This window comes from Lissotriton vulgaris, chromosome 11 (assembly GCF_964263255.1).
Source record: "Lissotriton vulgaris chromosome 11, aLisVul1.2, whole genome shotgun sequence".
Classification (NCBI taxonomy): domain Eukaryota; kingdom Metazoa; phylum Chordata; class Amphibia; order Caudata; family Salamandridae; genus Lissotriton; species Lissotriton vulgaris.
In genome coordinates this window covers 259,783,078-259,806,381 of record NC_141699.1, presented here as the reverse complement: position 1 = coordinate 259,806,381, position 23,304 = coordinate 259,783,078, and the positions used below count along the sequence as shown (strand labels likewise).

Below are 23,304 nucleotides of genomic sequence, written 5' to 3'. Positions count from 1 at the left end.
AAGACAATTAAGTACACCAGGAACATTCAGCCCTGCATGAACGGAACAGTATGTGAAACACCTCTGAAGTTGCTACACCTGTTTAACATGTCATGCAGACACCGCAAGATCAGGACTGTCAATGCAGAACTGGAGAACTGCTTTGATGACATTTTGAAGGACAGGCTGTCGTGTCGGTCTTTGGCTAGCAGATCCATAAAGGCAGATCCAACAAATTAAATATCCACAGTTCACATTATCATGGTGTCTGTGTTCTTGCTCACATTCCCGAAAATCTGGAAGCCCGTGGCAGCCAGATATGTGTTATACTTATCTCAGAATGGATTACATGGATGTACAGCACACACACACACGCACACACACGCACACACACACACACACATATGCACACCAACCTCCAATCACAACGGCAACGATTATTGCTCTACACACACCCTAGACACTTCCTCACATGCCTCAGATAGAGACATTTATTAATTTAAGCATGCAGTCATACAGCTGACTCCACACATCAGGCATGCACTCATTCACCTCTTGGCAGGTAAGGTTCTGTCTTGTCTGTGGTGAATAAAAAGAAGCTTATTGTTGAGGCTCTGTGTGTGGTGTTTGTGTGAGGCCTACGGGCCTGCACCCAGCTTTTACAGTGCACCCTCTTTTCAAAAGACATTGTTGTGAACCTTTTCTTCCAGTGCAGTTGATGACTCAGTGAGATCTGAATGCCCATCACCCGCTTCCCCATGGTGAATGAATTCTTGCAGAGAGGCAAAACCAAGCGCTAAGATACAAGTAGCCTTCTCGGCGCTGCTGCCCAGGGACATCTTTTATGACACTGAAACTGCCACTGACAACCATGATGGGTCAGCAGCGTGATCCTGTGTGTGGCTTCTGTGCAGCCATGTAAGAGAGACCTGAATCAGACATCAAACTGTGTCAATGCCAATGTGTAGCATTAACCCTTATATTCCCTGCTCAATGAGACGAGGCATAAGGCACAGAGAAGGTACTGAATAGCAGTGATAAGCATTCTGAAGAAAAAGTATTGTTAATGCTATCAAATGTCTTAAAGTTAATGAGCATATTAGTGATAATAAAAGTCATGTCATTTTGACAACAACTACACTGCTTTGAGATTTCCTTTATTGTAAGAGATACTATAATATCTACCCTGCTTCACCCTCCATGACTAACTGTTCACTATTCAAATCCACTACCACAACGCCTCAAGAGGAGGTACTGGCAACTGAGTGAGTTTGCAGTAGTTCCTAGTTCCTGAGATTCCTAAACAGTTGCAATACTTGTTAAAGGAGTGCCTAAATGACCATTACTCACACAGGCCCAAGAGGCCTGACACACACTCAAATATAGCAAAAAAAACGATGGATTTAGGCCCAGATCTCTGTACTGGGGTGAATGTATGACATTGTTCTGCATTCTGTCCATCAACTGTTGTTTTTGCATTTGACACACTCGGAGATATCCACTGCTTATTGAAAGAATTAATGAATGCATAAATTTAAATTTCGCAATAGGTCTCTTAGCGAGGGCCATCCAGAGTTTTTAAGAGTTTTCCTATAGGATGAAACAGCCTGGCGTCAAGGGGTAAGGGGTTCCACTCCATGGGTCACGAGAAGGAGAAAGCTGGGCTGTCATGGATCGTAAAAACGAGGAATCAAAGATGTCGTTTTTCTTCGCTCCTGGCGTTATAACTAGGAGAGTACACTGAAATCCTGTTAGCCAGAGATGGAGGACCCGGATTTTAGACACATTTCTAGAGATGAGTCCTACCTTAAGCTGGCTGCAGTCTTGCATAGCAAGCCAATGCAGGGAGTATATTGCCTGTGAGATATGGTCTCTTTTACTGAGGATGTTAATACGTTGAATAACTGGGTGTGAGGCTGGAGAAGACCAATACTATAATCTCAAGTTTACTGCTTCTGCCTACTACCAAAGCTTTGTGAGCAAGGGGTCCATTTGGAAGATGGGCTTTCGTTTGGTCAATTGATGATAGCATTTCCCTACCATAGCTCTGTGCTGGAAGTTCGGTGCCCTTTGGCGCCCTGTGGGCATTGACCAGGCAACCTCTTCTCTTTACTTTCGAGGCAATGTGTACGTTTAACTATAACAACTTTGGATCCATGTATATATGTAGTATTTCTGTAGCGTGAACCTAGTCAAAAGGTTGCAGACTGCACTTGGCATGGAAGTGCAGTCAAACTGATTCTTCAATCAGTGGTAAATACAATTAATTTGAGTTTATTGCGGTTAAACTGGAAATAAGTATTTTGCATCCTGACCTCTGCTTGACCCAACCTTATCTCAAATAATTCCCGGGAAGTGGAGAAGTGTGGCAGACTCTGAAGCAGAGATCAGGCCCGGGACCAGGGTTCAAGTCCCGACGCGGCAGAGTCTTGGGCTCAATGTCCGCGGACTCGATAATTCTCGCCTCAGCGCCTACTCTAATCATGGGTCCCGCGCTGCAACTCTGGGCAATAGCTTGCTTAATCTCCACAGCGGCCCCTACAACACTTGGATGCCTGGCTTCACCTTGGGGGTGCCCAGGAGGGGCATCTCACAGGGAGAGCCAGGAAGGGTTCCACAGCGTTATACAGCGCCGGGACGCCCCGTTGGGGCAGCTGTGCGCTTTACAAAATACACTACATACAATTCATTGGGGAATTTAACATATAGTTGGGTATAATCCAAATATCTAAGATATTGAATACCACTACCACATATGCATTGAAGAGTGACAGTAGCAGAGGGGAACCCTGGGATTAGACCTCTTTCAGCACATTTACCTAGGAATGATGTGATAAAAATCAGCTCAAGGTGTTCCCCTTAGTGCAAGGCACCGTGGCCAGACCACCTAACAGCAGGGTAGTTCAAGGTATCAAAGGCTGCAGAGAGGACAAGCATAAAGCATTCTCCACCTTCATGCGATGGAGAAAGAGAGGCGGCTACCGATTTTGTGATCTACATGTGGAAATATTAAGACAGAGATTGACTAGAGCAGAGACCGCGATATATGCGCGACCCGGAAGGGTTACAACTGCGGCACAGCGGTCTTTGAATTCAAAGATATGTGTGGGAAACCAAGCAGTAGTACGAAGAGAAGAATACATGGGAGAAACTTAAAAATAAATAAACCACGTGTTCAAATTGATTTAAGGTACCCAGTGTGTTACCCCAGTCCTGAAGAGGCCTTAGACACGTCAGGCCGAAACGCATCGACCTTGTGTGGAGAAGCCCTAAAAAATACAAAATAATTGTGTGAATAAAAGTGCGAGTACACAAAAAACTAAGAGAGGGACTAAAAAACTGTGGTCCTTGGTTGTACTCTCTGATGATGAAAAAAATAGAGTGATCTCCTGACAGAATGCAGTGGATTACATAACAATAAGCATCTGTATAAATGATTAGGGTAATTCAGGGAGCTAGTTTGAATTGTTTTGCTTGTTATTAGCTGATGTTGATATATCTCATTGGTGATATTTATTGTATGTATATTTGTGTGCAATTGTCTGCAACAATTTAAAAATGTGTAAGGAAAAAAACTAAATGTTTGAGTTAGTGGCGTTTATTCATATAAAGTATTGATGAGGATTGGTTACTTGGGAAAGATTCATTAATGTTTTTCTTCCAAATAATAGTATTAGAAATATTGATTCCGACAAATTTCCTTTGTATTGATATGATGTGTACTATCGAGGCATAATGTCCACTATGAAGGCGTGATGTAGTTCATCAGTAGCTGCCATGGTGGAAGCCTTCCTGGATTCTTGCAACCAGCAATGGGCCATCCTTAATAGATATTAGGTGGAGCCATGAGAGCATGGAGTTGTGTCACCCACTCCTACACAATGCAGAAGGTAGCACCCCCCCATTTCCTGACATTAGGAATTACTGCAAAGGTGACATTCAAAGTGTATGTAATGGAATGAGCATTCCATCATTAATGCTCAGTTTCTGTTTTCTTGAGGGGTGGTGAGGCAGGGAGGCAGATGGGGCTTGCATCAAGGCACTCTTGTCTCTAGTAGACTGATATATACTGTTGTCTCAAAGGCTAGCCATCCATATAGAGGGCCCGCACTCAGAATCATAGTGCGAGCAACAGCATGGGGCTTGCAAAACAGGCAATCAAAGTGAGGCCACAGCATTCTTCAATGGCAAGAACCTGTCCTCACATTCGCAGTTTCTGCTACATGTTTATTGATCCTGTTGCACGCCTAACGTGATCAGTCACACTGTTAGTGTGGGTATCTGGCATTAAAGAATGTGTGAGAGAGAGCGGTGGTGAAAGGAGGAGGCAAGAAGCAGGAGTGGAGAGGGATCCAGCATGGAAGCACCATAAGAGCGAAGGAGGTGGGGGCCACACTGGAGAGCAGAGACATTGGGTACGAGATTCGTCAGACGGAGGGCGCATCATGGTGGGTCCAGATGGCATCCTTCTTTCGGAAATAGAGGCGATCCCAACGCAGAACCAGTTTTCGCCATTATGACTGGTACAGGAAACGCAGTCGGCGATCTCCGGGCAGTGCAGCAGCAGTCAGGGGTCCAGCCGGGAACCGACGTCAAGTTGTCAGCTCACGGGTAGATGGGGGCAGCCCACGGCGATCCCTAACTCTCGGGACGAGCCTGGGCCACCATCTTGCGGCTCAGCAGTCCGACAGGGCTCCGGGGGTCTTAAGACGATTCCTTCACTTAGTGGCCGTCTGCTCTCACTCCGAGCAGGACCCTCAGGGTCGGAGGAGCCCTCCTCTATCTCAGTTTTCCGCAAGCCTCGTGACCATCTTCGCCGCCAGCTTGGGTGCGCTCGGCGGGGGGTGGGCCGGGCCAATTACAGTAGGCCACAAGCACCAGGCTTGCGTGACACGAGCCTCACGGCCTCTGGAGGCACTTCAGCAGAGCGATCCACGGCTGTCCCTCTTCTTCAGAACCCCCTCTTGCAATCTCCGGGCGGCACAGCAGGGGCTGGGGTCCAGCCAGGAGCCGACATCAGGCTTTCAGCTCACAGGTAGACAGGGCCAGCCCACGGCAATCCCTACCTCTTGGGACAGGCCACGGTCGCCATCTTGAATCTCAGCATTCCGACGGGGCTCCTAAGGTCGATTCCCTCGGTTAGGGGCCATCTGCTCTCGCTCCGAGCAGGACCCTCGGGGTCGGAGGAGCCCTCTGCTGTCTATCCGTATATTTAGGGTCTCAAATTCCGCCAGTATACTGCAGGATTTCAGTTAGTGGGGCAGGAGCAGCGCAGATATGCGACTAGCCGGTCATGTTGTCAAGCCACGCCCCCTAGAGGAACGGCAAACAGAGTCGGGTTAGCCTGGAGGTCATGAAACGTAGGTGGGGCAAGGGAGACTTAGAAATTCCAGATCTGTAACTCTTCTACATTGCCTCGCAAATCCAACATGCTATAGCCTGGCTGAATACGGACCCCTCCTGGGAAAGGTCCTTGCTGGCAGACTCCTATGGGGATCAACAGTTGCGGGCTCTTCTCTGGCAGGCGGGGGGCGGGCGACGCTAGTGATGTCCCCCATTGGTGCGGCTATTAGCTGGGATATGGAACCGAGTAGTCCACAGACTCATCCGGGCCAGACCGTTTGCCCCTGAGGCAGATTTCTGGCTTATGCCGGCCTTCGCTCAAATTGAGCGGGTTATGTCAACTGATAAGTGGAAAGAGGGGGGATGCCTTATGCTGTTGGACCTCTATCCGGACAACAAATTCATCACCTATCAGGAGGCAGTGGCTACTTTTGAGTTGGGATCAGGGCAATTCCTGCAGTATGCAACACTAGCGGCAACAGCGCGGCAGCTGTGGCCTTCCTTCCCAGAAGCCCTGGGGCACACACATACGCTGGTCACCATGATCACCATGGCAGGAGAGCGGAAGTTTGTCACCCACCCATATAGGGTGCTGAGGGAGGATAAAAAGAATGGACCCCTAAAGATAGAGGAGAAATGGCATTGGGTGGTCCGCAGGAGATCACGTCACGTGACTGGGAAAAAAATACATGTGAGTGTGCGGAAGGTGCCGGTCTGCAATCGATTCAAACAAATCCAGTATAATATGGTACACATGACCTATCTCTCACCCAGGCGGCTTCATGTAATTGACAACTCCAGAGATCCATACTGCCCTAGATGTCGCCATGCTCCAGCGGATTTCCCGCATATGGTGTGGACCTGTCCGATGATCCAGACATACTGGATGGTGGTCCTAGAGCACTTGACTAGAATTAAAGGTTGGAAGATTGTCATGGATCCGCGCCCTTGTCTTCTGGGTCTGATTCCCCGGGATCCTAAACGTAAGACTAGTAGGCGGTTTCTGGTTCTGGGACTTGTTATAGCTAGACGGCGCATCGCGATCCATTGGTTAACCCAGCAGGGGCCCTCAGTGGCGAAATGGAAAACAGACTTGAAAGAGTGGGCTCTGGCCGAGGAGGGGCATATGCATGCCACCAGAAGGGTTGGCAAACTACCTGAGGTATTACTGGCATGGGGGATGATGATTCAGGAAGTAACTGGGCAGGCCTCACAATCCACACAGGTGTCACGAGAGGGGACTACTGCCAGTGGGGGGCTAGCCCCCAGCCAAGAGGAATGTGGAAACCCCAAATGAGCATTGAGATACTTGGACCTCTACTTAGACAGACCCAGCAGGGGTGAGGGGTGGAGAGGGGGGTGTTTGGCGGGGGTCAGGAGAGATGGGGGGGGTTAGGGATAGTTTGGTTACAGTTAAGGTAATATGCCACGACACAAAAGCAACAAAGTAAACCGTGCATGCTTGGACAAAGTCCAAAGGACTGTATATTGCACTAAATTCCTCACTTCTTTGTTTCAGGACCTCGGCTGAGGTAGAAGTGTTATGTACTTGTATTTGTATATGAACCTGATATGCAGGTTGAAAGAACAAACTAAGAAAGGTTTTTTTTTTTTGTTAAGCGAAGGAGGCAGGAAAACGGCTGCCTCAATGGGCATAGTGAGGGGGGTGTGTGTGTGTACATATATATAAATATATAGATATATATCCCATGAAAATCTTGTCAGAACTTGGCGAAGGAGATAGAATGGGTTTTTGTGATTCTTTTCGATCTCAAACAATGTCTTGTCTTTTAGCATTTCAAGAGGGTTATCCTGAAAAAGATCCAAAAGTCCTTACAGTAGAGAAACTAGACTGACCTACTGGCCTACACAAGGTCTATTTCAATGTTTTATATTGTACTTCCAACGAAAATGATTTTTCCTTGTGGTTGGGCTGTAAAATATCAATAGAAAATGCAATTGGGACTATCCTTTATTGCTTCTATAAATTACATTTATGAATCATAAAATCAGATTAATCTTTATTTACTTTGATAATAGCCTTTGAAGAACATCTACAGTCCGTCAATTCCATAAAAGCATATCAATTAAAGTTAATCATTACAACCCTAATAGTAATTCACCGCGTAACAGCTTTAAATCTAAACATTTTTTCTAAATGTATGCACTAAATAATAATCATTGACAGTCGGAGAAGATAATACAAAGTTGGGTCTTCTGTAAATGAATCTTCATAATTTTAGACCGAAGAAACCTCTTAGAATATGTTAACAGAACTGGTCAGATCAATAAACATGAGATAAATCCCACATCCACTGTGAACAAAAGGGCATAGACATAGTTTGCTCAGATCAATGGGAGAGAGAGGACTAGATATGCTAGACCGTATCCCCTGAATTATATGTAAATATCAATAAGGACTAGCTAGAGAAAGAATTTAGAAGACTCAGGTAGGTACGTCAATGTGTAGGGAAAAGCATTGTTTTCCTTATAAAGCCCTCACCCACCGACCTAGTCGGTGGCATGCTTCATCATCGGGCCCACCACAGTGGCACCGAATGTGCCCCGGGTGTGCTTCAACGCCAGGAGACTGCGGAGCTGGTATGTTGCTGAGTGTGCAGTGAAAAGGGTGAGAAAGTGAAAGGTTAAAAGCTATACAGAAGGTCCCAGCACCCGAGGGTTACTTACTTTTAATAAACTGGGCCTCTGTTAGCGGATAAAAGGCAGGTAGACGTAATTTTGGAGTATGGATTATGACCCCCAAAGTCTAGTGTGGTCTACATGTTTCAGCCAGTGCCTTTGTTTAAGCTGGCTTTCCTCAGGACCATTTATTTATGTGAGAAGGTGCAAATTAAATTAAATATTAAACTTATATTTAAGTGTTTGTGTAGTTCTTTGACTATGTGTAGCGCACGCTAAGGCGCTGTAACTGTTAGAGGGGGATTCCCTCAAGCTTGACTACAGATAACACATAGGACAAAGACAAGACATACATGGTAGAGTCATGTTAATATATTATACTGTTGTATTTTAAAATGCCGGCATATAAGGTGGTGAACGACCTATAATGGGCTATGGTGATTTCATGCCAATTGCATGAAATGGGTGAGAATTCTAAATAAAACCGTTGGTGTTTGGTGGTGGGCTAAAAAGTGTATTTACAAGGTGAGGTACAGGTAAGTACAAGCATTGGAAATGCAATAGGTCTCGGATTTATTTGAGTTAGAGCTAATGGCATTGTGTAAATGGCAATGTCTTTTAGCCATGTGTTATGGAGTGTATGCATGTGGTGTGTAATGGAATTATGTGGTATGGATTGGAATTGTTCACCCTGCGCACTCACTGCTCTGCACTCACTGCTCTGCACTCACTGCTCTGCACTCACTGCTCTGCACTCACTGATCTGCACTCACTACTCTGCACTCACTACTCTGCACTCACTACTCACTACTCTGCACTCACTACTCACTACTCTGCACTCACTACTCACTACTCTATACTCACTACTGTGCACTCACTACTGTGCACTCACTACTGTGCACTCACTACTCACTACTGTGCACTCACTACTGTGCACTCACTACTCACTACTCTGCACTCACTACTCACTACTCTGCACTCACTACTCACTACTCTATACTCACTACTCTATACTCACTACTGTGCACTCACTACTGTGCACTCACTACTGTGCACTCACTACTCACTACTGTGCACTCACTACTGTGCACTCACTACTCACTACTGTGCACTCACTACTCACTACTCAGCACTCACTACTCTGCACTCACTACTCACTACTCTGCACTCACTACTCTGCACTCACTACTCACTACTCTGTACTCACTAGTCTGCACTCACTACTCACTACTGTGCACTCACTACTCTGCACTCACTACTCACTACTCTGCACTCACTACTCTGGACTCAGGACTCACTACTCTGGACTCAGGACTCACTACTCTGTACTCACTACTCTGCACTCACTACTGACTACTCTGCACTCACTACTCTGCACTCACTACTCTGCACTCACTACTCTGCACTCACTACTCTGCACTCACTACTCACTACTCTGCACTCACTACTCTGCACTCACTACTCTGCACTCACTACTCACTACTCTGCACTCACTACTCACTACTCTGCACTCACTACTCACTACTCTGCACTCACTACTCTGCACTCACTACTCTGCACTCACTACTCTGCACTCACCACTCACTACTCTGCACTCACTACTCACTACTCTGCACTCACTACTCACTACTCTGCACTCACTACTCTGCACTCACCACTCACTACTCTGCACTCACTACTCACTACTCTGTACTCACAACTCACTACTCTGCACTCACTACTCTGCACTCACTACTCTGCACTCACTACTCACTACTCTGCACTCACTACTCTGCACTCACCACTCACTACTCTGCACTCACTACTCACTACTCTGCACTCACTACCCTGCACTCTGCACTCACTACTCTGCACTCACTAGTCTGCACTCACTACTCACTACTGTGCACTCACTACTGTGCACTCACTACTCTGCACTCACTACTCTGCACTCACTACTCACTACTCTGCACTCACTACTTTGGACTCACTACTCACTACTCTGCACTCACTACTCTGCACTCACTACTCTGCACTCACTACTCTGCACTCACTACTCTGCACTCACTACTCACTATTCACTACTCACTACTCACTACTCTGCACTCACTACTCTGCACTCACTACTCACTACTCTGCACTCACTACTCTGCACTCACTACTCTGCACTCACTACTCTGCACTCACTACTCTGCACTCACTACACAGCACTCACTACTCTGCACTCACTACTCTGCACTCACTACTCACTACTCTGCACTCACTACTCTGGACTCACTACTCACTACTCTGCACTCACTACTCACTACTCTGCACTCACTACTCACTACTCTGCACTCACTACTCTGCACTCACTACTCACTACTCTGCACTCACTACTCACTACTCTGCACTCACTACTCACTACTCTATACTCACTACTGTGCACTCACTACTGTGCACTCACTACTGTGCACTCACTACTCACTATTGTGCACTCACTACTGTGCACTCACTACTCACTACTCTGCACTCACTACTCACTACTCTATACTCACTACTCTATACTCACTACTGTGCACTCACTACTGTGCACTCACTACTGTGCACTCACTACTGTGCACTCACTACTGTGCACTCACTACTCACTACTGTGCACTCACTACTGTGCACTCACTACTCACTACTCTGCACTCACTACTCTGCACTCACTACTCACTACTCTGCACTCACTACTCTGCACTCACTACTCACTACTCTGCACTCACTAGTCTGCACTCACTACTCACTACTGTGCACTCACTACTCTGCACTCACTACTCACTACTCTGCACTCACTACTCTGGACTCAGGACTCACTACTCTGGACTCAGGACTCACTACTCTGTACTCACTACTCTGCACTCACTACTCACTACTCTGCACTCACTACTCTGCACTCACTACTCTGCACTCACTACTCTGCACTCACTACTCTGCACTCACTACTCTGCACTCACTACTCACTACTCTGCACTCACTACTCTGCACTCACTACTCACTACTCTGCACTCACTACTCACTACTCTGCACTCACTACTCACTACTCTGCACTCACTACTCTGCACTCACTACTCTGCACTCACTACTCTGCACTCACTACTCTGCACTCACTACTCACTACTCTGCACTCACTACTCACTACTCTGCACTCACTACTCTGCACTCACTACTCACTACTCTGCACTCACTACTCACTACTCTGCACTCACTACTCACTACTCTGCACTCACTACTCTGCACTCACCACTCACTACTCTGCACTCACTACTCACTACTCTGTACTCACAACTCACTACTCTGCACTCACTACTCTGCACTCACTACTCTGCACTCACTACTCACTACTCTGCACTCACTACTCTGGACTCACCACTCACTACTCTGCACTCACTACTCACTACTCTGCACTCACTACTCTGCACTCTGCACTCTCTACTCTGCACTCACTACTCTGCACTCACTACTCTGCACTCACTACTCTGCACTCACCACTCACTACTGTGCACTCACTACTCTGCACTCACTAGTCTGCACTCACTACTCACTACTGTGCACTCACTACTGTGCACTCACTACTCTGCACTCACTACTCTGCACTCACTACTCACTACTCTGCACTCACTACTCTGGACTCACTACTCACTACTCTGCACTCACTACTCTGCACTCACTACTCTGCACTCACTACTCTGCACTCACTACTCACTACTCTGCACTCACTACTCACTACTCTGCACTCACTACCCTGCACTCACTACTCTGCACTCACTACTCACTACTCTGCACTCACTACTCTGCACTCACTACTCTGCACTCACTACTCTGCACTCACTACTCTGCACTCACTACTCACTACTCTGCACTCACTACTCTGGACTCACTACTCACTACTCTGCACTCACTACTCACTACTCTGCACTCACTACTCTGCACTCACTACTCTGGACTCACTACTCACTACTCTGCACTCACTACTCTGCACTCACTACTCACTACTCTGCACTCACTACTCTGGACTCACTACTCACTACTCTGCACTCACTACTCTGCACTCACTACTCTGCACTCACTACTCTGCACTCACCACTCACTACTCTGCACTCACTACTCTGCACTCACTACTCTGCACTCACTACTCACTACTCTGCACTCACTACTCTGCGCTCACCACTCACTACTCTGCACTCACTACTCTGCACTCACCACTCACTACTCTGCACTCACTACTCACTACTCTGCACTCACTACTCACTGCTCTGCACTCACTACTCTGGACTCACTACTCACTACTCTGCACTCACTACTCTGCACTCACTACTCACTACTCTGCACTCACTACTCACTACTCTGCACTCACTACTCTGCACTCACCACTCACTACTCACTACTCTGCACTCACTACTCTGCACTCACTACTCTGCACTCACTACTCTGCACTTACTACTCACTACTCTGCACTCACTACTCACTACTCTGCACTCACTACTCAGTACTCTGCACTCACTACTCTGCACTCACTACTCACTACTCTGCACTCACTACTCACTACTCTGCACTCACTACTCACTAGTCTGCACTCACTACTCACTAGTCTGCACTCACTACTCACTACTCTGCACTCACTACTCTGCACTCACTACTCTGCACTCACTACTCACTACTATGCACTCACTACTCTGCACTCACTACTCTGCACTCACTACTCACTACTCTGCACTCACTACTGTGCACTCACTACTCACTACTGTGCACTCACTACTCACTACTCTGCACTCACTACTCTGCACTCACTACTCTGCACTCACTACTCACTACTCTGCACTCACCACTCACTACTCTGCACTCACTACTCTGCACTCACTACTCTGCACTCAATACTCTGCACTCACTACTCACTACTCTGTACTCACTACTCTGCACTCACTACTCACTACTCTGTACTCACTACTCTGTACTCACTACTCTGTACTCACTACTCTGCACTCACTACTCACTACTCTGCACTCACTACGCACTACTCTGCACTCACTACTCTGCACTCACTACTCTGCACTCACTACTTTGCACACACTACTCTGCACTCACTACTGTGCACTCACTACTCACTACTCTGCACTCACTACTCACTACTCTGCACTCACTACTCACTACTCTGCACTCACTACTGTGCACTCACTACTCACTACTGTGCACTCACTACTCACTACTCTGCACTCACTACTGTGCACTCACTACTCACTACTGTGCACTCACTACTCACTACTCTGCACTCACTACTCTGCACTCACTACTCTGCACTCACTACTCACTACTGTGCACTCACTACTCTGCACTCACTACTGTGCACTCACTACTCTGCACTCACTACTGTGCACTCATTACTCACTACTCTGCACTCACTACTGTGCACTCACTACTCTGCACTCACTACTGTGCACTCACTGCTCACTACTCTGCACTCACTACTCACTACTCTGCACTCACTACTCACTACTCTGCACTCACTACTCACTACTGTGCACTCACTACTCTGCACTCACTACTCACTACTCTGCACTCACTACTCTGCACTCACTACTCTGCACTCACTACTCTGCACTCACTACTCTGCACTCTGGAAACTCACTACTCACTACTGTGCACTCACTACTCTGCACTCACTACTCACTACTCTGCACTCACTACTCTGCACTCACTACTCTGCACTCACTACTCTGCACTCTGGAAACTCACTACTCACTACTCAGCACTCTGCACTCAGCTGGTGGTGTCTGTGTGTGCATGGCAGTTGTGGTGTGCGTGTGTGCATGGCAGTGGTGGTGTCTGTGTGTGCATGGCAGTGGTGGTGTGCGTGTGTGCATGGCAGTGGTGGTGTGCGTGTGTGCATGGCAGTGGTGGTGTCTGTGTGTGCATGGCAGTGGTGGTGTCCGTGTGTGCATGGCAGTTGTGGTGTGCGTGTGTGCATGGCAGTGGTGGTGTGCGTGTGTGCATGGCAGTGGTGGTGTACGTGTGCATGGAACCTACTTGCAATCAGACGTGTTGGTTGTCACCAGAATGCTTCGTTACTGCTGCCGGTAATGCTGCTGGATGCTAGGACGTGAAGAGCACACCACTCACTTGAGTCGGGTCCAGCAACTTTTTGAATATCCGACCTCACTTCCTTCCAGAGGAGGATGCGAGGTCACAGCCACGACACACATAACCACTGCCCGGGTCTCCATACTATTAGGCAGTGAGTCAGTGTTCATCTTTCTTTTCCCGCTCGCCAGCAGTTAAGTCACCCATTCTTTCAGCTCAGTTTGATTCTGGTGGTTAAGTGACACCGCGGGAGCATTTCTTCATCGCTCCAGCGGTACTTAGTAATCGTCTCAGGCGGCATCAATGCTGTAGCGGCTGGGAGCCGACAGAGGGCGCACTAACAGCAACAGTCAGTGAGGTAATAAATAGCATGTGAATAAATGTGACATGCAGTAGACACGGCCCTGATAGGTAAGTGCCGGTGCTAAGCACCAGAAAGCACCGGCACAATTAGCAAAGCAACCCGCTTCTCCCTATGTACTGGCGACCTTAGGCCTGCTGCTTCAGCTGCGGGGGGCGCGCGCAGCCGAGAACGGCGGCTGCGCGCGAGCACTAGCACGCAATCTGAGAGGCAGGGACGGCACGCGACTGGGGCAAGCCGTGTGTCCTGTTGAAAGAGGGTACCCCTCCTTAGGTGCTCGGTGACTTGTTGGGGGCCTGTTGACGACTGTGCACCTGCCCGTCCTTGTGCAAGACAGTCTGTCCAGTGCTCACCCTCATTTGGCGAACGTCACCATGGAGCGCAAAGACACGCCGAGACGAGGTAGGAAGGGGGGGGGTCTCTGTGTGTGCTTGCGCATGCGCTGCGGCGAGGGGGGATGTTCTGTATGTGTGTGTGTGAGTGTGTGTGGGTGAGTGTGTGTATGTGCGGCGAGGGGGGGGGGGATCTGTATGTGTGTGCGTGCGTGTGAGTCTGCTTCCAAGGAGCCATGGGAGACAGGAAGCGCGCGCGACCTAAACCCAGTTCCAAGGTTGCGCGTGCACCTCGCTTGTCTGTCTCCCTTGACTCCTCGAAAGCCAGAATGATTACAAAAGAGTCTCGGAACGACAGATTGCTTCGCAATCTGTTTGCAGTTCCGAGACCTAAAAATGCTAGGTCCTCACTCTGTTTTGTCTTGTAAAAAGCTTCAAGGGTCGTCTGGCAGAGAAAGAGACCCTGTAGGAATGAGAGTTCGGTCAAAAGGTATCCAACCTGTAGGGAAAAAGAGTGGTGGCTAACCCCAGTCGTAGCTGTAGTTTTTACTCACGAATATTTCGATCTGGTTCCTCCTTGGACCTATTCGTCCTTCCGCGGCGCCCGTTATGAGGAAAGGGGCCGCTGATCTCTGTTTTATACATTCTATTGATTGGTTTCACCTGTATGAGGTAGAAAGAGAGGGAGGGGTGCGCGCTAATCGCCATGTCATTGCTTCCCTGTTGTGCCCATGCGTTGAGGAGTAGAGCGCGATTCGCGCATGCGCTGAAGGGTGGAGCGCGAGTCACGCATGCGCAAGTGTGTAGCGCATGCGTGCTAGTATCGGTTTGGGATACTGACTGAGGGCAATGGTGTGAGCATGCGCGGGTGTGCGGCGCATGTATACAGGGGCAGGCGGGCTGGCCTAATCAGGGGTAATTTAAGCAAAAAGCAACAATGCCAGTATTGTGGCGATGGATTTATACAGTAAAATACTGTAAAATACACAGGTGATTTTATAAGTGCACATATGTGCACTGGGGTCTCACAATCATATGTGGTGCTCTTTTGGGAGAAGATAGGAATCAGGACGGGGACGTACACACATAGATACCCTGGCACAGATATCGGGTCTGTGTTTGACTGTTTCTTACTGCAGAATAGAGTTTTATATAGCTAGGGAGTTCCAAGGTATAGCATCATTGAGGCCATGAGTATGTGTGGACAAACGATATATCCATCTTTGTTCTTTTTGTAAGAGGAGTTTTTCATTGATAGTATTGTCAAATTTCTCAATGGCGGTCCAGGAGAAGTCATTGGGGGTGTGGTTGTGGGTGAGGAAATGATCTGTGAGTTTGCTAATACTCTTGCCACACCTTATCGTGCTCCTGTGTTCCGTCATTCTTATCCGGACTTTCCGGGTGGTCATGCCGATGTATCTTAGGCCACATCGGCAGGTCATCAAGTACACCAGGTTTGTGGAGTTGCAGTTTGTAAACTGTTGTTGAGTCCAGGTTTTGCCTGGTTCCAGATTCAGTGTTTTGGAAGGGGAGGTCAGGTGGCACACGCTGCAATTGTTGCAGGGTTGGTGGCCAGTGATTCTGGGTAGGCCCCATGCATTGAGGATGGTGTTGTCCTTCCTACGAGTGTTTTGCCGTGGTCTAGTGTTAACCAGCTGGTCTTTAAGGTTGGTTGCTCTTTTATAGACAAAGCGAGGTTTTTCCCAATTCCTTGTGCCGGAGTTGATGATCTTCCAATTCCGTTGGATAATGTTGGCTACCTGGTTGGATGCTGTGTTATAGGTAGTCACATATGTTAGGGGAGGTTCTTCCTGCGGTTTCTCAAAGGTTTCCAAGAGTGCTTCTCTGTTTTGGTTCCTCGCCCTTTTGCATGTTTTGTTTATTATCCTCGAGGGATAGCCACGATCCTTGAGCTTGTGTATTTAATCATTAGATTGTGATTTGTAGTCTTGGATGCTGCTATAATTACGTCTGATGTGCAAAAATTGCCCGTAGGGTAAGTTTTCCCTAAGGTGTCGGGGGTGAAAACTGTCAAATCTGAGTAAGGAGTTTCTTGCTGTTGGCTTGTAGAAGGTGGTAGTGGTGAGACCTCCATTCTCCGGTTTGATGTTCAAGTCAAGGAAAGCTAGTTCAGTGGAACTGCTGTGCTTGTGAAGCACAGGTAGGAATCTTGGTGGTTGATCCAGATCATAAAGTTGTCCAGTTGTTCTTGGGTGCCTTTCCATATCAGGAGGATGTCATCAATGTATCTCCGCCACATTTTTATGTTGGCGGAGAAGGGGTTGGTTGGTTGTTGTATATAGGCATATTCGAAGTGTGCCACATACAGGCCTGCCACGCTCGGGGCGAAAACGCTGCCCATGGATGTTCCATTGGTCTGTAGGTAGAAGGCTCCCTCGTATTCGAAGTGATTCCCCTGTCACGCTTCTGTGACTTCTTCCTCAACCCTCTGGTTAAAAAAAACTCCCTCCTACATCAAGGACACCAAATACCTTCTAAGTGTAATCCAAGACATCCGCTTTGACCCTACAACTGACCTACTAGTAGGACTAGACATAGAGAGTCTATATACCAGCTTACCACAGGACGCAACGCTGGAGGTACTACATGACGTCCTGATGGCTAGCCCCTGGGAATACAACACCCCCCGCAGTTTCATCTTGGACTGCGCCACCCTGGCCCTCAAGGAGAATTACTTCGAATACGAGGGAGCCTTCTACCTACAGACCAATGGAACATCCATGGGCAGCGTTTTCGCCCCGAGCGTGGCAGGCCTGTATGTGGCACACTTCGAATATGCCTATACACAACAACCAACCAACCCCTTCTCCACCAACATAAAAATGTGGCGGAGATACATTGATGACATCCTCCTGATATGGAAAGGCACCCAAGAACAACTGGACAACTTTATGATCTGGATCAACCACCAAGATTCCTACCTGCACTTCACAAGTACCAGCAATTCCACTGAACTAGCTTTCCTTGACTTGAACATCAAACCGGAGAATGGAGGTCTCACCACTACCACCTTCTACAAGCCAACAGCAAGGAACTCCTTACTAAGATTTGACAGTTTTCACCCCTGACACCTTAGGGAAAACTTACCCTACGGGCAGTTTTTGCGCATCAGACGTAATTGTAGCAGCATCCAAGACTACAAATCACAATCTAATGATTTGATACACAAGCTCAAGGATCGTGGCTATCCCTCGAGGATAATAAACAAAACATGCAAAAGGGCGAGGAACCAAAACAGAGAAGCACTCTTGGAAACCTTTGAGAAACCGCAGGAAGAACCTCCCCTAACATGTGTGACTACCTATAACACAGCATCCAACCAGGTAGCCAACATTATCCAACGGAATTGGAAGATCATCAACTCCGGCACAAGGAATTGGGAAAAACCTCGCTTTGCCTATAAAAGAGCAACCAACCTTAATGACCAGCTGGTTAACACTAGACCACGGCGAAACACTCGTAGGAATGACAACACCATCCTCAATGCATGGGGCCTACCCAGAATCACTGGCCACCAACCCTGCAACAATTGCAGCGTGTGCCACCTGACCTCCCCTTCCAAAACACTGAATCTGGAACCAGGCAAAACCTGGACTCAACAACAGTTTACAAACTGCAACTCCACAAACCTGGTGTACTTGATGACCTGCCGATGTGGCCTAAGATACATCGGCATGGACCACCCGGAAAGTCCGGATAAGAATGACGGAACACAGGAGCACAATAAGGTGTGGCAAGAGTATTAGCAAACTCACAGATCATTTCCTCACCCACAACCACACCCCCAATGACTTCTCCTGGGCCGTCATTGAGAAATTTGACAATACTATCAATGAAAAACTCCTCTTACAAAAAGAAGAAAGATGGATATATTGTTTGTCCACACATACTCATGGCCTCAATGATGCCATACCTTGGAACTCCCTAGCTATATAAAACTCTATTCTGCAGTAAGAAACAGTCAAACACAGACCCGATACCTGTGCCAGGGTATCTATGTGTGAACGTCCCCGTCCTGATTCCTATATTCTCCAAAAAGAGCACCACATATGATTGTGAGACCCCAGTGCACATATGTGCACTTATAAAATCACCCGTGTATTTTACAGTATTTTACTGTATAAATCCATCGCCACAATACTGGCATTGTTGCTTTTTGCTTAAATTACCCCTGATTAGGCCAGCCCGCCTGCCCCTGTATACATGCGCCGCACACCCGCGCATGCTCACACTATTGCCCTCAGTCAGTAACCCAAACCGATACTAGCACGCATGCGCTACACACTTGCGCATGCGTGACTCGCGCTCCACCCTTCAGCGCATGCGCGAATCGTGCTCTACTCTTCAACGCATGGGCACAACAGGGAAGCAATGACATGGTGATTAGCGCGCACCCATCCCTCTCTTTCTATCTCATACAGGTGAAACCAATCAATAGAATGTATAAAACAGAGACCAGCGGCCCCTTTCCTCATAACGGGCGCCGCGGAAGGACGAATAGGTCCAAGGAGGAACCAGATCGAAATACTCGTGAGTAAAAACTACAGCTATGACTGGGGTAAGCCACCACTCTTTTTCCCTACAGGTTGGATACCTTTTGATCGAACTCTCATTCCTACAGGGTCTCTTTCTCTGCCAGGCGACCCTTGAAGCTTTTTACAAGACAAAACAGAGTGAGGACCTAGCATTTTACTTACCTGTACCTCACCTTGTAAATACGCTTTTTAGCCCACCACCAAACACCAACGGTTTTATTTAGAATTCTCACCCATTTCATGCAATTGGCATGAAATCACCATAGCCCATTATAGGTCGTTCACCACCTTATATGCCGGCATTTTAAAATACAACAGTATAATATATTAACATGACTCAACCATGTACGTCTTGTCTTTGTCCTATGTGTTATCTGTAGTCAAGCTTGAGGGAATCCCCATCTAATAGTTACAGCGCCTTAGCGTGCGCTACACATAGTCAAAGAACTACACAAACACTTAAATATAAGTTTAATATTTAATTTAATTTGCACATTCTCACATAAATAAATGGTCCTGAGGAAAGCCAGCTTAAACAAAGGCACTGGCTGAAACATGTAGACCACACTAGACGTTGGGGGTCATAATCCATACTCCAAATTTATGTCTACCTGCCTTTTATCCGCTAACAAAGTCCCAGTTTATTAAAAGTAAGTAACCCTCGGGTGCTGGGACCTTCTGTATAGCTTTTAACCTTTCACTTTCTCACCCTTTTCACTGCACGCTCAGCAACATACCAGCTCCTCAGTCTCCTGGCGTTGAAGCAAACCCGGGGCACATTCGGTGCCACTGTGGTGGGCCCGATGATGAAGCATGCCACCGACTAGGTCGGTGGGTGAGGGCTTTATAAGGAAAACAATGCTTTTCCCTACACATTGACGTACCTACCTGAGTCTTCTAAATTCTTTCTCTAGCTAGTCCTTATTGATATTTACATAGACATAGTTTGCCAGCCAATCCTTCCCATCTGCCTATTTTGTATTTCAATAAAAGCATTCACTTCATAATTAACTTCATTCAATGCATAAATAATTTTCTCAAGGAGAAATCATTCAGATTAAACAAATAAAACTGGCGTATTTTCCATTGTGCACTTGCAGATGAATATTGTAGTTCGGGTATTTTTCCACGGTGAGCCTATTCGCATTAAAACTACATTCAAGTAACACTTCTTTAAAAGAAAATGGCCAGCAAATGTGTATTCACAACTTTAATACATTATCAATTCAAAAAATAACAAATTCTCAAGTCCAAAAAACGGCATCAGAGGTCCTGAAACACACTTCTTCCCTGGTTGGATGGCAAGCTGATTCTGACCACTATCAGGCAAAGAGTCTCGGCTTCGTATGTGCATGTGGGGACTATGGTCACATTGCACATTAAGGGGGATGGAAATGCATCTGGGGAAATCGCGGGGTCCAAAGAGGTTTGGACTGTCTACAGTGCAGTCTTGGTTTCTAGCTTGCTTGAATGGAGGCTACTGTTGGGGGACCCTGGAAATAACCTAGCTTCAGCAAGCCCTCTCATCGCCCACAGAACACGAATGAATCTCAGCTGACTCTTCTGAGCGTGACTAGGATGCAGTTTAATGCTTTCCAGAGGCCCACATTCTTTAGTTTTTGGAAGATGCCTGTCATACTAGAATGTTAGTACTCAAGGGCAAATTCTTCGCTCGAATGGTATTGTCCCATTGCCAAGGCCGAGGGAACAAGGGCTGTCTCTACACGAACACGATGGCGGACATTCTTTGTAGATATGTGGACATTCAAGGCAGCAATACGCATTCTGCCCATCGCCTAGTGGCCAAGACAGCTTGGGGCAGATTTACAAGCCACTTGAGCCTCTTTTGCGCCACCATTACGTCACTTTTGTGACAAGGCGGTGGCGCAAAAGATGTGCCATGGTGCGGGGTATTAACAACTGATCTTCTAGATTTCACTCAGCCACTTTTAGGAGGCGTTCCTGCGCAGGAACGCCCCCCCCCCCCCCCCCCCCCTGCGCAGGAACGCCTCCTAATGGCGCAGGGCTTTACAATGTGACGCATCTCCCAGATGCATCACGTTGTTAATACCCTGCACCATGGCGCATTTTTTGCGCCACCACTGCGGCACAAAAGTGACGCAATGGCGGCGCAAAAGAGGCGCAAGTGGCTTGTAAATCTGGCCCACTGTGCGCCATGCAAGCGGTCCCTCCTCCTTGAAAATTACCTCCGCATTCTTTCGCAAGTAGGGAGGGCGGTCTAGATTTAAAGAATTGTTCACTTTCAAGGGAAAGCAAAGCGTTGGTTGTGGCCTCTGGAATGGGGAAATAACCGTTTCTTCGTTGGAGCAGCAACTGACATCGTTCGTTCGTCTGGACAATTCTACAGCAGCATTGCGCAGCTCTCCCCGAGAAACGTGAGGCACTCTTGCACCTGCAAATGGAAGACTCGTCCAGTGTGTGGTATCCTCAGTCTGTCTGAGGCATTTTCACTATCACTCCCTTGTGTGTGGACGCCTGAGTCTGCGCGTGGCACCATCGTCCTGTGCCCGGTACTCGCCCCTTGTGTGTGGAACTAGCGCCGCGTGTGACACTCACACATAGAGTGGGACTCACTGGGTATGTGCGCAGAACTAGTACCCTCAATGTGCCCATAGCAGTGCTGAAGTTGGTAATAGCGACAGCGTTTAGAAGCGGATGCAGTAAAGTGTTTGGAGCTACACAAAAGAAACGTTAGTGTTATTGTAGTTAGTCTGGCACACGCACTAACAACTTCTCCCGCCGGCTCCAATGACACTCGAGACACCTCACTCTCCGGCGGTGTCCTCTCACCCTCACTGTTTGCCCGTTTCGTAGCGCTCTCACTTCATTATCTCCAGGACCCTCTCTCCATCGGCGCTGGGCGGTGATGTCTTACCTTGTCATTGGCATGCACTCCTCTGGTCTCGGTGCTGCTGCTGGGGCCGGTACCGCTCACATGCTGTCCTCTTCTTCTGAGGTTCTGCTCCTTGTGGAACAGATGGTAATCATGTAAAGCTCTCTGATACCTTCGGGGCGAGTTCGCGCTATATAAAACACTTAAAGAAAAATATGCCGGCTTGAGGAGGTGCGCTACCCTGCAGTCTCGTCCCGCTCTCCCATGACGCAGCCCCGGTGCGCCCTCCTCCGCCTCAGGTGAGTTACTTGGGTAACCTGCTCCCTCCCCCTCCCTCTGCTGCTTTCCTCTCTCCCTCCTTCGCGCCCGCGCTCAGTGTGCCACCACGGTCACCTGGCCCACCCCTCTCCACCCCTCCTCGGGTCAGCGCCCCGCCTGCCCACCCCTCCTTCCCTTCAGCGCGTGAGTCCTCTCCGGACCTCCGCGGTCACCTGCAGCCGCCCCCCCTCGCTCGCTCCCTCCCCCGAGGCTGTCAGCGCCCCGCCGCTCTTCCTCCGCCCCAGCCCGGGCCCGTGCTCCGTACAGGGAGCCCATTCACTGCCGCCCACAACAAGCGGCCGCTTGTCTCCATCTGCGCCAACAATGGCCCTCTCATGGGGGCCTCTGCGGGCGGCCCAGGGCCAGGCCGATGAGGGATCAGAGGACCATAGAGACGACACAGAGTGTGGAAGAATACCAGGGGCGGGTGACCACCACGGGGACAGAGTGCCACAGGGACACTGATGTAGAATACTCGGAGGGCAGAGCGCCCAAGACATAGGAGACGGGGTGTGACAGAGGCCTACTAGTACTTGAGCAGAATACCTCAGAGACAGGGTATCCCAAGTGTAGAGGGTCTCAATAATTACCACAGAGAAAGCGCAGTCTGTCATTTTCCCGATAGTCAATAGTCTAAGTTGTCTGCTTTCAGAGCACGACAGGCTGCCGTGGCTCAGCCATGCCCCTTAGCATCACGCTAGTCGTGTCCTCTTGAAGAGTGGGGCTGAGGCAAACATTATTGTCAAGTGCTGAGTTTCCTATTCCAGTCCAGTCCTGATGCGAGTTCCCTATGAGTCTCAGTGCAGAGGTATAGAAAGAGGTATAGCATACCGCAAAGTTGCC

At 48.2% G+C, this 23,304-nt stretch overlaps 1 protein-coding gene across 3 annotated transcripts in view; it reads right to left on the bottom strand.

Annotated features, from left to right (window-relative positions):
* The window catches only part of GAL3ST1 (galactose-3-O-sulfotransferase 1), a 226,085-nt gene extending 203,604 nt beyond the window's left edge, over positions 1 to 22,481 (bottom strand). For 2 of the 3 annotated variants that reach the window (XM_086943195.1, XM_086943198.1), the window contains exon 1: positions 22,186 to 22,469. Coding sequence is in view for 1 of the 3 variants with exons in the window: in XM_086943194.1 (XP_086799320.1) it covers positions 22,186 to 22,199 (14 nt within the window). In the remaining 2 variants the exon portion in view is untranslated. Of the gene's footprint in view, positions 1 to 22,185 lie in introns of all 3 variants that reach the window. The other variant, XM_086943194.1, reaches the window with a different exon arrangement.
* Between the last annotated feature and the right edge of the window lie 823 nt (positions 22,482 to 23,304).